Raw genomic sequence first — 12,516 nt, forward strand, 5'->3', positions numbered from 1 at the left:
CTCTCTCCTTTCCTGCAAGTTCCTCCGAACTAAGTAGATAGTCTAGATGATGGAGTAGTAGTAGTAGTAGTAGTAGTGGAGGACTGACTATTTATTGAGCTCAACGTAGAAAGTCTACTCTAGCGCCAAAACTCGGACCATCCCACCACTTGAGTGATGATGATGATGATGATGATGGAACAGCCGCCGCAGCCCTTTGATTATTTCCTTTTTTTCTTATTCTTATTTTTTTTTCTGATTGTCTTATTTATTTTTATTTCCCTTTTAGCAATGTCAGTGGCGGGCGTGGAACCTCCGGCTGGAATGGACCAGAACCAAAACCCCCCGAGGCTCTCTCATCCATCTCTCTTCCTCTCTCCACTTTCTAGCTTCGCCTTGTCTTGTCTTTTTCTCTGCTGGCTTATTTTCCCCCTCTTGTTTTTTTGCTTTTTCTTCCCTTATTGCTTTTTTTATGTTCGCTTCCAGATCTACTGACCCTTCTTTTCTGCAAGATTCTACAATAATAATAATAATGGGTCATAATTCATATTTTGGGGCGGTGAGATTTGCTAAAGTAGTATGTAGTACTTTTTTTTTTCTTTTCTCTCGATCGATCGGAGTGTCTGACTAGCTATCTATTTTTTTTTTCCTTAACTAGATACTATACTGGTATAGTACTTACTCACCCTCGCTCATGTTCCGAGTTCAGGATTTCAACTCAATATAATCCTTCGTTGGGGTTACGGGGTTACGGGGTACTTTACCAGAAGGGAGTAAATTTACCGTGAACTACTTACTTTAGTATTGAAATGAGTGGACCAATTGGCGTTACTCTGGAGCCTAAAATGTTAACATGGATGCTATGGGGGGGTTTATCTAGTCCTTGTGTTACTTGTTTCTAAAGTATGTACTATATCCTGGTTTAATGTTTCAGTTCGCTATATATTAGATTATGTATGTGTGTATGTGTAGGTATGTTCACATGAAGAAAGTGATGGCGATGATGGGTGATAATGGTGATGATCTACCTGGTCGATTTCCGTATTCTGGTTAGCTAACTGAGGGGGTTGGTCACTAAGTACTTAGCTAGGTAGTATGAGTGAGAGGAGGCGAAGGGAAGAGGGGAAATGAGAGGCAGCGAGCAATGATGGATTTGCTTCGGGGCGGGCCGCCTCTAGTTGATTAGCGGGTGGTTATTGGATAGACCATTAAATGCTTCCCTGGTTTGGTCTGTGTGTATGTGTGACTCTAGATATAGACTAGTCGGTGGGAAATATTTGGTTAATCTAGGAGGTTTTATTTAGTGTAGCTGATCTTTGGTTGTGGATGGGGCTGTAAGTAGCCTACTTGTGGTTGCTGGCAGAGGATGCTTGTTAGTGGGTGGGTTCTAGTACTATATCTTCAAGTTGAGCTGAGTTGTGAGATGTATCGTAGATAGCCATGATCTAGCTCGTTATTCGGCACATTGCTGTTCCCTTTTGGGAAATTTATTAGAATAATTGTGGTAGATTCAACTTGCTGTAAAGATGATAGTCATGGGAATGAAACTCGGCTACTATGAGTCGTGTCGAGGCAAGTACCCTGCTGCTCTCCGTCCGATGAATGCAACGTCGGCATCATGCTAACAATATGTTGATGTAGATGGGGATACCTGCAGTTCATATTGGGATCAGCACTGCGATCGCATTCTTCAACCCTGTCCGATGAAGGCGTTGCTGGCCTGTCGGTGGCTAAAGATGAGAAATGTCGGTGCACTGACGACGAGTGGAGCGAACTAAGGGAGGAGAAGAGAAGGGAAGGAAGAGACGGATAGCCAAACAATCAGACAGTCAGAAAGACAAGAGGCAAAAAAAGAAGAGGGGAAACGTGGGGCCGTGTTGCGATACGTCCCGATCATCTGCAGAGTGACAGTTGGAACTTGCGGCCTTGTCCAGCCTGAACCATTTTTCCTGTTGTGTTCAGCTAAAAAAATTGTCCTACTAGCTAGGCTACTCCTTAGAGTAACTACTACTACTATCACTACACAGTAGACTAAATTATTACTCCGTGGTCTAATCCCCCCCTCCCTCCCTCTCCCTAGGGCGCGCGCCGGCTAGGGGCAAACACTAGACTAGCCCTCATCATTCTAGTCAAGTGTGTACTGTACCTCTTCTTACTATCGACCTTCCTGAATAAGGCAAGGTTGAGGGAAAAAAGCCCCTCTTACTCACATCTCTTCTTCTCCTCTCCCTCACTCTAACTAGTTACCTCCTCTTCTGCAAAAATTTCCACAACTGGTTTGACGAGGGGGTGAGTGGGTGGATGCGCACATCAAATACGGCTTGCTTGTCTTTTGCAGTGCTTCTTCTCTTCTGCTGCTACTGCTGCCATGCCATGCCATGTTTGATCGATCTCCCCATTTCAGTTTGCGCCGTTCTTCTCAACCAAGTTTCAAGTGGATAAGAATGTCAGTCCATCTCGGCAGGCGCACAAATAGCAATGGTCCTGATGGAGCCTTTGATCCCGTCCTACTGGTAATTTCCACAACGTCCGGCTCAAACCAACTACTCACACCTTTCCCGCTCTGGATAGGGAAGGGGAGGGGGGACCCTCCTTTAACCGTGCCCCAGACCCGTTCGGATTCACGGTACTGGGTAATGCACGGATCGAAAACCAAAGTTCCAATGCGAACCAAACCAAACCAAACCAAAATTCAACCACTGGATGTCAAGATTAGACTGAACCAAGTACTGAGCTATCTATCTAACGGGAACTATCAACCGAGAGATTGACACACTGGTCGAAGTCTGAAGGAATCAAGAATTGGGATGGTTTGATGGATTGACTGATTGACCGATTAATAATGATGAAGATCGGTCGGGAAGCCAGTCCACTCTCTCTGACAGCAAAAACACTCCTACTACACAGTACTTACTCCGTAAAAGCACGTACCTTAAGTAACTCTCTGGCACCTCGCTCTGAGCCCCATTCCTCTTTGTACTCGGTGCAGCCGTATCCTCGATCCTGCCTGCACACAGAGTTGTCGGAGTCGGAGTCGGAGTAGTTACGGGGAAACGTTAGTTAGTTTAGCAGAAGCGGCAGCTGTTGTGGTTTAAGTCTATCTTCTTGCTACTACTAGTCAGTAGCACTGGGTCCGTTGTAACTCTTAGAGCGAGGCTGCTGATTATTCTATTTCCAGTGCATCTCATTGAGTTTTCACTTTCAAAGGATCACAACTTCTTTCTTTTCAGAACTTTCCCAAAATGTCAGAATAATCAATGTTTGTTTTTTTTTTTAGTCTCACTATATTATTTTCGATGCTCCTTTTTTGCTTTTTCTCTTTAGCCTCATTCTCACTTGAGGCGCCTCCTCCCTTCCCACACATGCCACTCATCACACTGCCCTCCGCACATGATGCATATCCCTGCTCTGAACTAGATATCGTGCGAGCCCCCTTCTGCAGGTTGTGTGACGGACCAGGCGGAGGCTTGTCCAGTAGGGAGGAGTGGAAGGAACACTGGGGCGCGTCCTTCCCGTGGCGGTCAGCCATCCAGCTGTGGACTGCAGCCTTGTCGCCTTAGAGAACAACCCGAGTACGACCTTAGCCGGCCGTTGTGGTTGGGAAAAAAAAAAACCTGAGAGTAAGGTTTCTAGGGAAATGAACTGAAGTTGATCGCGGACGGGCCATTTATTAATAAAACTCGTGGACTATATATTATAATATATTATGGAGGGGGTGTGTGTATGTGTTAACCGTAGGGGGAAGGGGAGATTTCTACAGTTGGGCCCAAAAGGGTAGATTAAAATCCTCGATCGATAGATTTTATCCGATCGGAGAAGAGGGGAAAGGGAGGAGTCAGTCAGAAAGAAAGCCTCATCATCTGATGAAAAGCTTCGAGTTGGGGCTATGGAAGTTTGTAGAGGATCGAGGAAAACGCTGGCCAACGCGCCCACGGCTCCTTCCCTCGTACGCACACACACACGCACACACGCCCTCCACAACCCCCCTTCCCTTCACTCGGAGCAGCAGCCAAGTTCTACGACGGTTCGGTGCAGATGAACAATTCAGCCTCTTAAACCGTGCCCGCGCGTGGTGACCAATCATCGCTGGCCATGCAGAGAGCCTCAAGAGGTGGAGCTCCCTTTTGGGTCTAGTCTACTCGGGTCGGCCTCGTGGACGTGGCATTATTCTTCCTGCTCGAGAAGTGGTCGGCGAGGGGGTGGGAAAAGGAAAAGGGAAAAAAAAAAAAAAAAAAAAAAAAAAAAAAAAAAAAAAATAACAAAAAAAAAAAAAAAAAAAAAAAAAAAAAAAAAAAAAAAAGATGGTGAGCATGCTGAGGGAAACACACACACACGCACACACAACTCTCTCTGTCTCTCCACTCACTACTACACAGACACACAGACAGACAGACAGACAGACTAGATCAGACAGCTTGCTGCGAGAGACACTCTGAACCCGCCTTTCTTTGCTCCCTCTCCCTCATCTCACACATACACAAGACATTCCCCTCTCCGTCCCCTTACCTCTTTCCTCACCCTCTTTCGCGGCTTTTTCTCTATTTATCCCGCCCCGGCAAGAAAATTCTGGATGGCCGTTGAGTGTCTTAACTAGAAATTATTGTCGGTAGGTAGAAATTTTGCTTGTTTTCCTCTCCACCCGGGTTGATGGTGTTGTCCCTCCCTCCAGGCTCACCCCACTTTGTTTGCCTGTCTGCACGCTGTGGCGCGCGCGTCTGGAGAGTCAGCTTCATTCATTTCCTCCGTCTTCTTCCGTCGTGTCCTGTGGATTCTTCTTCATTATTCTCTTGTTACAGTCCCTACTATTTTGTTGCAGTGGGCATCCAATGCCGTTTTAAAAAGTAATCTAAACCCGAATTTCCTTTGGAGCCTCACTAGTGTTTTCTTCAAAGACAGCAGAACCAAGGACTGACTACCGTTTGCTTGGGAAGCACGCCAACAGAGCCTCCGCATCTGACCAGCCAAGGGAAAAGAAGAAAACAGCACAAGCAAGAAAAAGAAAAGAAAAGCAAAAAAGAAGACGAAAAGGAAGTGGAAGTAATAAAAACAAGAATTGGAACCCGACGAAAGCTGCCGAATAGGCAGAACAGAACAGAGCAGAAGACAATAAATCAGTCAGCTCAGCTCTCACCCAGCTAGCCCAGCCCAGCCAGCCAGACGAATCAACCAACCAGAACTACTGCAACTATTATATTTTGTACCTCTTTACTGCTTTTACTACGGCAACTGCTACTTACTCCCCCTCTCCTGCCGACCTTGCCAGTTTCTTGCTACAGTTTTCTTTGGTCTCTCCTAACGGAAGTACTGCTACTGCTGCTGCTGCTTGCTGTCTACCTACCTACCTCCAACCGTCAAACCAGAAACCAAACCTGCTGCTTTCTCCACCCGCGTTTTTCCAGCCCGGCCGGTGGATCAACCTTCACTTCTGAGTGGATTGATTCTCTGCATTCTCCTCAATTCTACTACCACCACGACGGCCACGCCAAACTAAACTAACTAAACTATCCGTGTGTCTCCATCTGCCTTTTCCCACCTCGCTCTTCCTTTATTACTACTGTGATCCTTCCCCTCGGTTCGGCCGTTCCAGCGCAACTACCTGCTGACCGCTCCGCGGCCATACCCTTAACCTTCTTTTTTTTCCCTTTTACCACCTGCCAAGCGCGTCATTAACCCGCTTGCTGGGACCATTAGCTTCATCGGCCACTATTCGTTCCAGTGTCCCTTGATTACCGGACACGGTCATCATTATTACTCGGGCTTAAGATTATCGCTCTTTTCTGCCATTATTATTTCTATTATTGTTGTTGTTATTACTACTGTTATTACTACACCACCACTCTTATTATTCTTCGCTCGCGACCACTACCGTTCTGCTGCTGGCGCCGTTAGACGATGAATTTTTCCAGCCTCTAATCCCTGCTCCTCCACCTTCTTCTTTTATTCTTCTTTTTGACCCGAGCCGTGACATCGTGACATCGTGACCTCCCTTATCGTCATCACCACCTTTGAGCGCTCAACCTTATCCTGAACTGTTTTTCTTTCCCCTCCCTTCCACTTCCCCCCCATCCTCTCCCACCCCCAGTTTTATCCACGCGGCTCGGAATTCCCGCGCGCATGATTTATTGATCTATGCGCCCGGTGGTGCCGTGGTTGACTGAGTCCTGACGTGCAATCGCTTTCAATTGAGCCTCATTGCGCGGTTCCTGCGGCTTTCTCGGTTCCTGACAGCAGGTGAGCCTATTTTGCATCTCCTTCCCCCCATCGCTAGTAATCAGAAAACCCCCCATATCTTGCGACTGGCGGTTTGCTTGCTATCAATTGTCACCTTGCTTCTTCTCTTTCCTTGGCTATTCTTGGCCAAACTTGCATCCTGGTTATTGTCGTAATTGGTCCAGCTCGTGGTTCCCCTTTGAGATCTTACGGATCTAGGATGCTACTTGCTGCCTCTGGGCTATTTGCACAATTGTCTAGAATATTTTCCCATGCCCTGCACGTTCGTCTGGCGTCTCATTCCCCCTTCTGTGACCTGCTCTCTTTCTCCCGAGTGAGCGTTGCACAGGGTATCCCATCTGTACCCTTTTCATATCCAACTTTGTCCTTCTCTGTCGTGCCACCGCTTTCTCTAGCCTGTGTACATGCTAACATGGTGCCAGCACACCTGCATTCGACAAGTGGATTGTGTCCTATTCTGCTTAGCAAACCGTTTGAGCGGCTGTCTATTTTCCGGGTTGAAGACTGTGTTCTGAAACACTTCTTCAGGGCACTCGAAAGGTACAGGCAGGCCAAATCAAACAGTAAGGGGCGGCGCACCTGATGCGCCTAAAACCGCCGCCTTCATGACAGAATCATACGATTCCGATGGACCTCGCACCCCTGCGTTGAAGCCTTCAACGATCAATTACCTGCCAAAGGTGTCACCGCCTCCATTCGATACCGGAGATCAATCACCCAAGGGCGGTCTACCTAAGCACGATGCAGAGGCACAGTTTCCGAGCAGTTCGCGTAAGCTGCCGGAATTCCAAAAGCCCGATTCAATCGAGGGCAACTCGGTGCTGATCAGACATTTAGAGCCTAATCGACCTGACATAGCCTGGTTCGAAACTGAAAATCCGCTTCACCGCAGCACTCCAGCGGACGACCCCTATCCGGTCCTTCCCAAGATCCTATTCGCCCCGGACAAATCCTCCGTGGAGACCAAGGAGCCTGTAGATGTGGTGGCGAGAAAGGCTCTCAATTTGATCAGTCCGAGCGAGCCCAAGGAAGGAGGCCCGTCTGTAGGCCCGAAGGATCCTCCAACCGCCTACAAGGAACCACGCCGACCGTCCATCCCAGTGGAAGAACCTGCGCTCAAAGAAGAACAGCAGCAGCATACGCCGCCCAATATCCCTCATATCTCACATCTATTCCAGGATGGGAAACTACCTGATCCTGAACAACGATTGAGCAAGTTGCTGATAGCACCGTCGGAGCCAACAGCTCAGCTCCCCGCCCTCCACCCGTCAGCAACGGCGAGCTCCGTGAATCATAACCTGCCCTCCCTTTCAACGGCATTGGCCGGTGTTACCGATGTACCACCACCTGCTGGTGCCGGACGTCTGAATGGCTCGTCTTTCGGGCCTTTGCCTCCGGTCTCATCTTCTTCTCCCCCGGTATCAAGGACAGAACCTGTCTGGGAGCACCAACGCTTAGGCCAGATTCCGCCTCCGCCCCCGCAAGTCCCGCCCAGCCCCTACTCGCACTTGTCACCAGCGAGCTCGAAGGACATGTCGGCCATGTCGTCGCCCGCATCCCAGCAGGCTTACTGGCGGCCGCCTATCAAGGCGGACATAACGTATCTCACTTCAACATATGAGACTGCGCCGCAGACGGCCAAGAGCCCCGCAACAAGCTATCCCACCCCGACAGATCAAACTCCAGCATCAACCTGTGATCGGTCATACAATCCCCCCACACACTCGAACGGAGCGGTCTCCACAGGCACATACAAGTGCCGTCACCCTGGCTGCACCGCAGCCCCGTTCCAAACACAATACCTGTTGAAGTAAGCAGTTTCACGTCCACCGGTCCGGTAACCCAAGCTCATCGCATGTACAGCTCCCATGCAAATGTTCATTCTCAGGATCGCCCGCATTTCTGCCCCATAGCTGGCTGTCCGCGTGGACCCGGCGGGAAAGGATTCAAACGGAAGAACGAGATGATTCGGCATGGCCTTGTCCATAATTCGCCTGGATATGTATGCCCCTTCTGTCCAGACCAACAGCACAAATACCCTCGACCGGACAATCTGCAACGGTAAGCCTCTACTCGATCGCATCGAATGTCTTTCAAGCCAGCTCACAAGTCACGAAACAGACACGTCAGGGTCCACCATGTCGACAAGAGCCGAGATGATCCGGCTCTCAGGCAGGTCCTATCGCAAAGGCCAGAAGGTAGTACGCGTGGACGACGCCGTCGGAACAACGTACCGTGAATCAACGACTCACATAGGCCTCATCACCATTTTCATCATCGGCTCAGCGATATGCTCTAAAAGTGCAGGTTACCATTATACGATATTGCATTAGCGACAGCGTCCGTTCGCGTTGATTTATTCTGAGATGAAGAGTTGACTTTCTCAACAACCGTCCATGTGACGTTTTGAGGATAACGCAGTCAATTCTGTGTCTATCATCATCGACCATCATGGCATTCATGTATACTGACTGCACATGCATTACGAACCTTCCCACTATCTAAGCAATCTACCAATAACCCCCTTCTTTTCCACATCTATTCGACTACCCCCTTTTTCAGTGATACCAGATGTTGTTAGAGCCTTGATCTACTTCTACTTCCAACTTCAATTCCTCGTTCATCTTCTTGCATTGCTCGCATCATGTCATTCGCTTCTTGTGTTCGAATAGTTTGATTCCCCCGTTCGTCTTGCTAAATAATTTGGCGAAGTGTGCACGGGTTTGTACAAGACTTTGCTAGTGGGCGTTTTTGCCGTGTTTCTTACTTGTCTTTTCGCACTTTTTCTTTACACCATTTCAATCCCCCTTTTTGTTTCTTTCCTTATTTTTATCTTCATCTTCGCTTCTTATTTCCCAACTACCCAATCTGCGACCTTTTTCTTCCCACTTCGCTTTTCGCTTCTCCCTCAGACTATACATATAGGAGGTTCCGGCGTCATTTTCCTTTCCTTTTTTTTCCCCCAAATTTTCTCATTTATTTTGTGGATGGTAACGAGAGGCGTTTTTTTACTCTTCCCAACGGTTCTGTTTCATTTCCCATTTCCTTTTATTTACGATGTCTTGATTTGAGTTGAATTTACCCCAACTTGCACTAGCTAGCTAGCCAGACTGAGCGGCTAGCTGGCTACAATGATATGAATTGAGATCCGATGAACTGGGAAGAAAATATATTTTTAGCGAATAAGAAGGAATAACGAGATTCAGACCAAATGAGATATTGAGCGTGAGTTGCTGTAGTAGGTTGTGTTGTCTAGCCAGCTAGCTAGTAAAGTATGCGGCTCAGCGATGATAAGAAGTCACGGTCACACCACGTCAGAAAGGATTAATTGACAAGGCTGAGAAAGATACGCAAAAGGTACTTGATAAGCAGAACGACTTAAAAGAAGACACGTATAAGTACAGTAAAAGGTAGAATGGTGAGTCAATTTAGTAGTTGGGAAGGTAGTAAGTAGTGGTCAAGGTGGAGTGTCACTGTCACTGTCCTGCAGTGCTGGCGGTGCAATTTCCCCTCATTTTTAATCTCAGATGGAATAAAAAAAATGAAATAAAACCAATAACCCCTTCCAGGAAAAGCCAGTAAATCGCGCCGTTGGTCCCATTTATCTCCACCCAATCCCGAAACTGTGGATATCCCGTTTGATTTGTTCAGTAGAAAGGTGATAGAAGAAAAAACTATTTTCAAGAAGAGGAGGGGGCAGGAGTAAGAAAGAAAGAAAGGAAGAGGGAGGGAGGATCAAAGGGGTGAGGGAAAGAGAAATCATCAAGTCTCTCTCCTCTTATGAATCCTCCTCACATGGTCCTTCATGTTGTCTACCCTACTAAATACCCGCTGACACCCGTCCCACTCACAAGGTATCTCTGGGTTGTGTTTGGCCTCATGCCGGTCTCGGTCTTTCTTGCTGGAGAACCCGCCCCGCACAGCCTGTGGGCACCCTTCGTACCGGCAAAAGAGATGCTTGCGGTGACGATTATAGTGTTTCCGAAGATCACAGCCCCGACGGAAGACGGCGTGTGAGGAGCAGCCGGGGTATGCACAACGCCAGGTTCCGTCGGGATTTTGGATGCCATAGTTGTTCAGATCTCGCGTCTGGCTGCGGGCGGAGGAGGTGTCGGAGAGTGATTGAAGTTGGAGATCGTCTAGATCGAGGTCGAGATCAAGGTCGAAGTCAAGGTCTGCGGTAGTAGCGGAAGATAAAGATGCGGTGGTTACGGGGGTTAGCCGTGATTGAGAGAATGAGGACGGAGCTGACTCTGGGAGGTAATAGTCGGTATTTGTGGGGTTAGGAGATGATTGTGATACTGCTATCGCGAGCCATTCTTCTTGATCAATAGGAAAGTATGCCCCGTCTGTGGTTGGTATGGCTGGGGGAAAGGATTCAATTTCGGGTCTGAATGACTGCGGTGGTATGGTCTGGTGTGAGAATAAGGGTGGGTAGGACTCTTGATCCTGAAAGTAGTGGGTGCCAACGTCTGGCTTCCTTTGATGGAGGGGCTGTGTTTGGTCAAAGGCGTAGGGGACTGACCCAGACATGCTGCGGGCATCTGACAGGGGGGCCTGTTGAAAGGCTATAGCAGGAAAAGGATATGGCTGCACCTCTGACGACATCGTATTGTGGGTTGAGGAGCCGCCGGGCACCATCAGCATGGCTCTGTTAATAGTAGTCCTTGAGGTCATTGCGGATGGTTCGGAACTGGTCAAAAGTGCCCTAGACACTCGGGTGCGCTTGTTCTGAGAGTAGTCAGTATGGAGGGAATCTAGTCCGTTGAGCATGGGTCTCACCAATGTATCTTTGTCCATGGACGTACCTTCGGCGGTACTTGTAGTTCATGTAATGAGTCGACCTGGGGTGTTTCGGTGGGATGAAGCCTATTTCTTTGGATGGTTTGTCATAGATTGGCGGGCTTGGATGCATTCTGGATATTTAAAGCTAGTAGAAGCCGTGGTTCTCCAACATTCTTATCTTCAGGAGTGTCTCGAATGTCAGATGTGGCTATGCACATCCCCCAGGGCTGACGGTCAACGGGTAGCTGAGCGAATCCCTTTACAGATGCTCGATAATCGGATTTAGGGCGTCGATGTCACTGTACCATTGACTTTGGTACTGGCCCTCATCGCTGGTGGCTCCCACGTTTGCCCTGGAAATGCAGCTCGGGATTCCCGTGTCTAAACTCTCCAGAAGCCAAGGGGAATGTTTATTCGGCTGCTGCGAGGTGATTGGTAACTCGAATAGGCATGCAGAACTAATGAATTGTCATGCACTGCGGCTGAAAGATTAGAACCAACCCTATTCGGATGACACATTTGCTCAAAGACGATCCATCCAATCTGAGGCACAATGCCCAAGCAGATCAATATTAGTGCTCTGATTTTTGGGTGTGCGTTTTCTTTTTCTCTTGGCTTTTCCCGGTTTACCACGCCAAAACAGGACTCCTGCTGCTTATGTAGAAGTAGCAAGTGTTCCATTGCCGCTTAAGTCCGAACTCTTTGATAGGGCTGATGTAAAGAGCGTCACAGGATATTTCCATAAGGCACCAGAGAAGTGGTGATGGGTAATACAGACGGTTCTGGACATGAGAATGACGTTTGAGCCCCAATCCAGTAGTTGCAGGACCTTTTGTTCGGCGCTGATAGGGCGCGTCCGTTCGGGGAGTCGGCGGACCAGCGTATGGACGGACGAAGCTGCGTGATGATTGGTTCTGTCGTGTACTTGTTCCGGCGACTGCATCGTACATATGCATGCGGAATCCTCTGGTTCATGGGGAACCTGGATGGAAAGTCTAAATGCCGTCTGAGCCTCAGCGCCGAGCGACAACCTCTGAACAAAGTTCCAGGTGATCCGATCCCAGGATGGCCCAACAGGGTAGGAGGCAAGGCAAAAAAAAGGCATCAAACTAAGAGAATAATCGTCGTACGAGTCATATCGCTGGGCAAGGGCCCTCGCCGTTGAGGGTTGGACGACGTCAACCATTCGCGATGATTGCTTGGACGGGAAGGTCAGGCCCCCACGCTTACTCCCAAATGGGCGTGCATTTCGACGCTATAACCATGGCTGAGAATGCAGATCATTTTGGCTTACCGCCAGATGGACTTAAGCCTTGAGCCCACGATCCCTGCCGTCGGGCCTTGGTTGCCAGTATTTCTAGGTGACGGGCCCCCGGGACTGGAGGATTGCACGCAGGAAGGCCCGGAAAGAGGGTCGCTGTCAGCATGGACCGGCTGCCAAAGAGCGGTGTCGCCAGGTCCAGTAGTCTTTGATCATCTTAGACTGGCCTCCATCGGGCTTGCAGATCTGGCCTAGGCCGG

The 12,516-nt window shown here is 48.7% G+C and overlaps 3 protein-coding genes across 3 annotated transcripts; 1 reads left to right on the top strand and 2 right to left on the bottom strand.

The window, feature by feature from the left end:
• Positions 1–6,815: 6,815 nt before the first annotated feature.
• On the top strand, positions 6,816–8,449 carry BO85DRAFT_370361 (uncharacterized protein; the record flags this gene model as incomplete). The annotated part of the gene is made up of 4 exons (XM_025655957.1): positions 6,816–6,981; positions 7,048–8,020; positions 8,074–8,271; positions 8,332–8,449. The coding sequence occupies 4 exons, from the start codon at positions 6,816–6,818 to the stop codon at positions 8,447–8,449; spliced, it is 1,455 nt and encodes a 484-aa protein (XP_025516181.1).
• A 1,523-nt stretch (positions 8,450–9,972) lies between these two features.
• On the bottom strand, positions 9,973–11,125 carry BO85DRAFT_468027 (putative C2H2 transcription factor; the record flags this gene model as incomplete). Its single annotated transcript, XM_025662228.1, has 2 exons — positions 9,973–10,918; positions 11,019–11,125. The coding sequence occupies 2 exons, from the start codon at positions 11,123–11,125 to the stop codon at positions 9,973–9,975; spliced, it is 1,053 nt and encodes a 350-aa protein (XP_025516182.1).
• Positions 11,126–11,330: 205 nt separating this feature from the next.
• On the bottom strand, positions 11,331–12,368 carry BO85DRAFT_270120 (uncharacterized protein). The gene has a single exon (XM_025655081.1). The coding sequence runs from the start codon at positions 12,179–12,181 to the stop codon at positions 11,651–11,653; it is 531 nt and encodes a 176-aa protein (XP_025516183.1). The 5' UTR covers positions 12,182–12,368; the 3' UTR covers positions 11,331–11,650.
• Positions 12,369–12,516: the final 148 nt, after the last annotated feature.

The sequence above is a fragment of the Aspergillus piperis genome (genome assembly GCF_003184755.1).
Source record: "Aspergillus piperis CBS 112811 unplaced genomic scaffold BO85scaffold_7, whole genome shotgun sequence".
In the NCBI taxonomy this organism is placed as follows: Eukaryota; Fungi; Ascomycota; class Eurotiomycetes; order Eurotiales; family Aspergillaceae; genus Aspergillus; species Aspergillus piperis.

Coding starts and splice junctions, on each gene's coding strand:
- BO85DRAFT_270120 (XM_025655081.1), bottom strand. CDS start 12,181: ATGGTTGACGTCGTCCAACCCTCAACGGCGAGGGCCCTTGCCCAGCGA.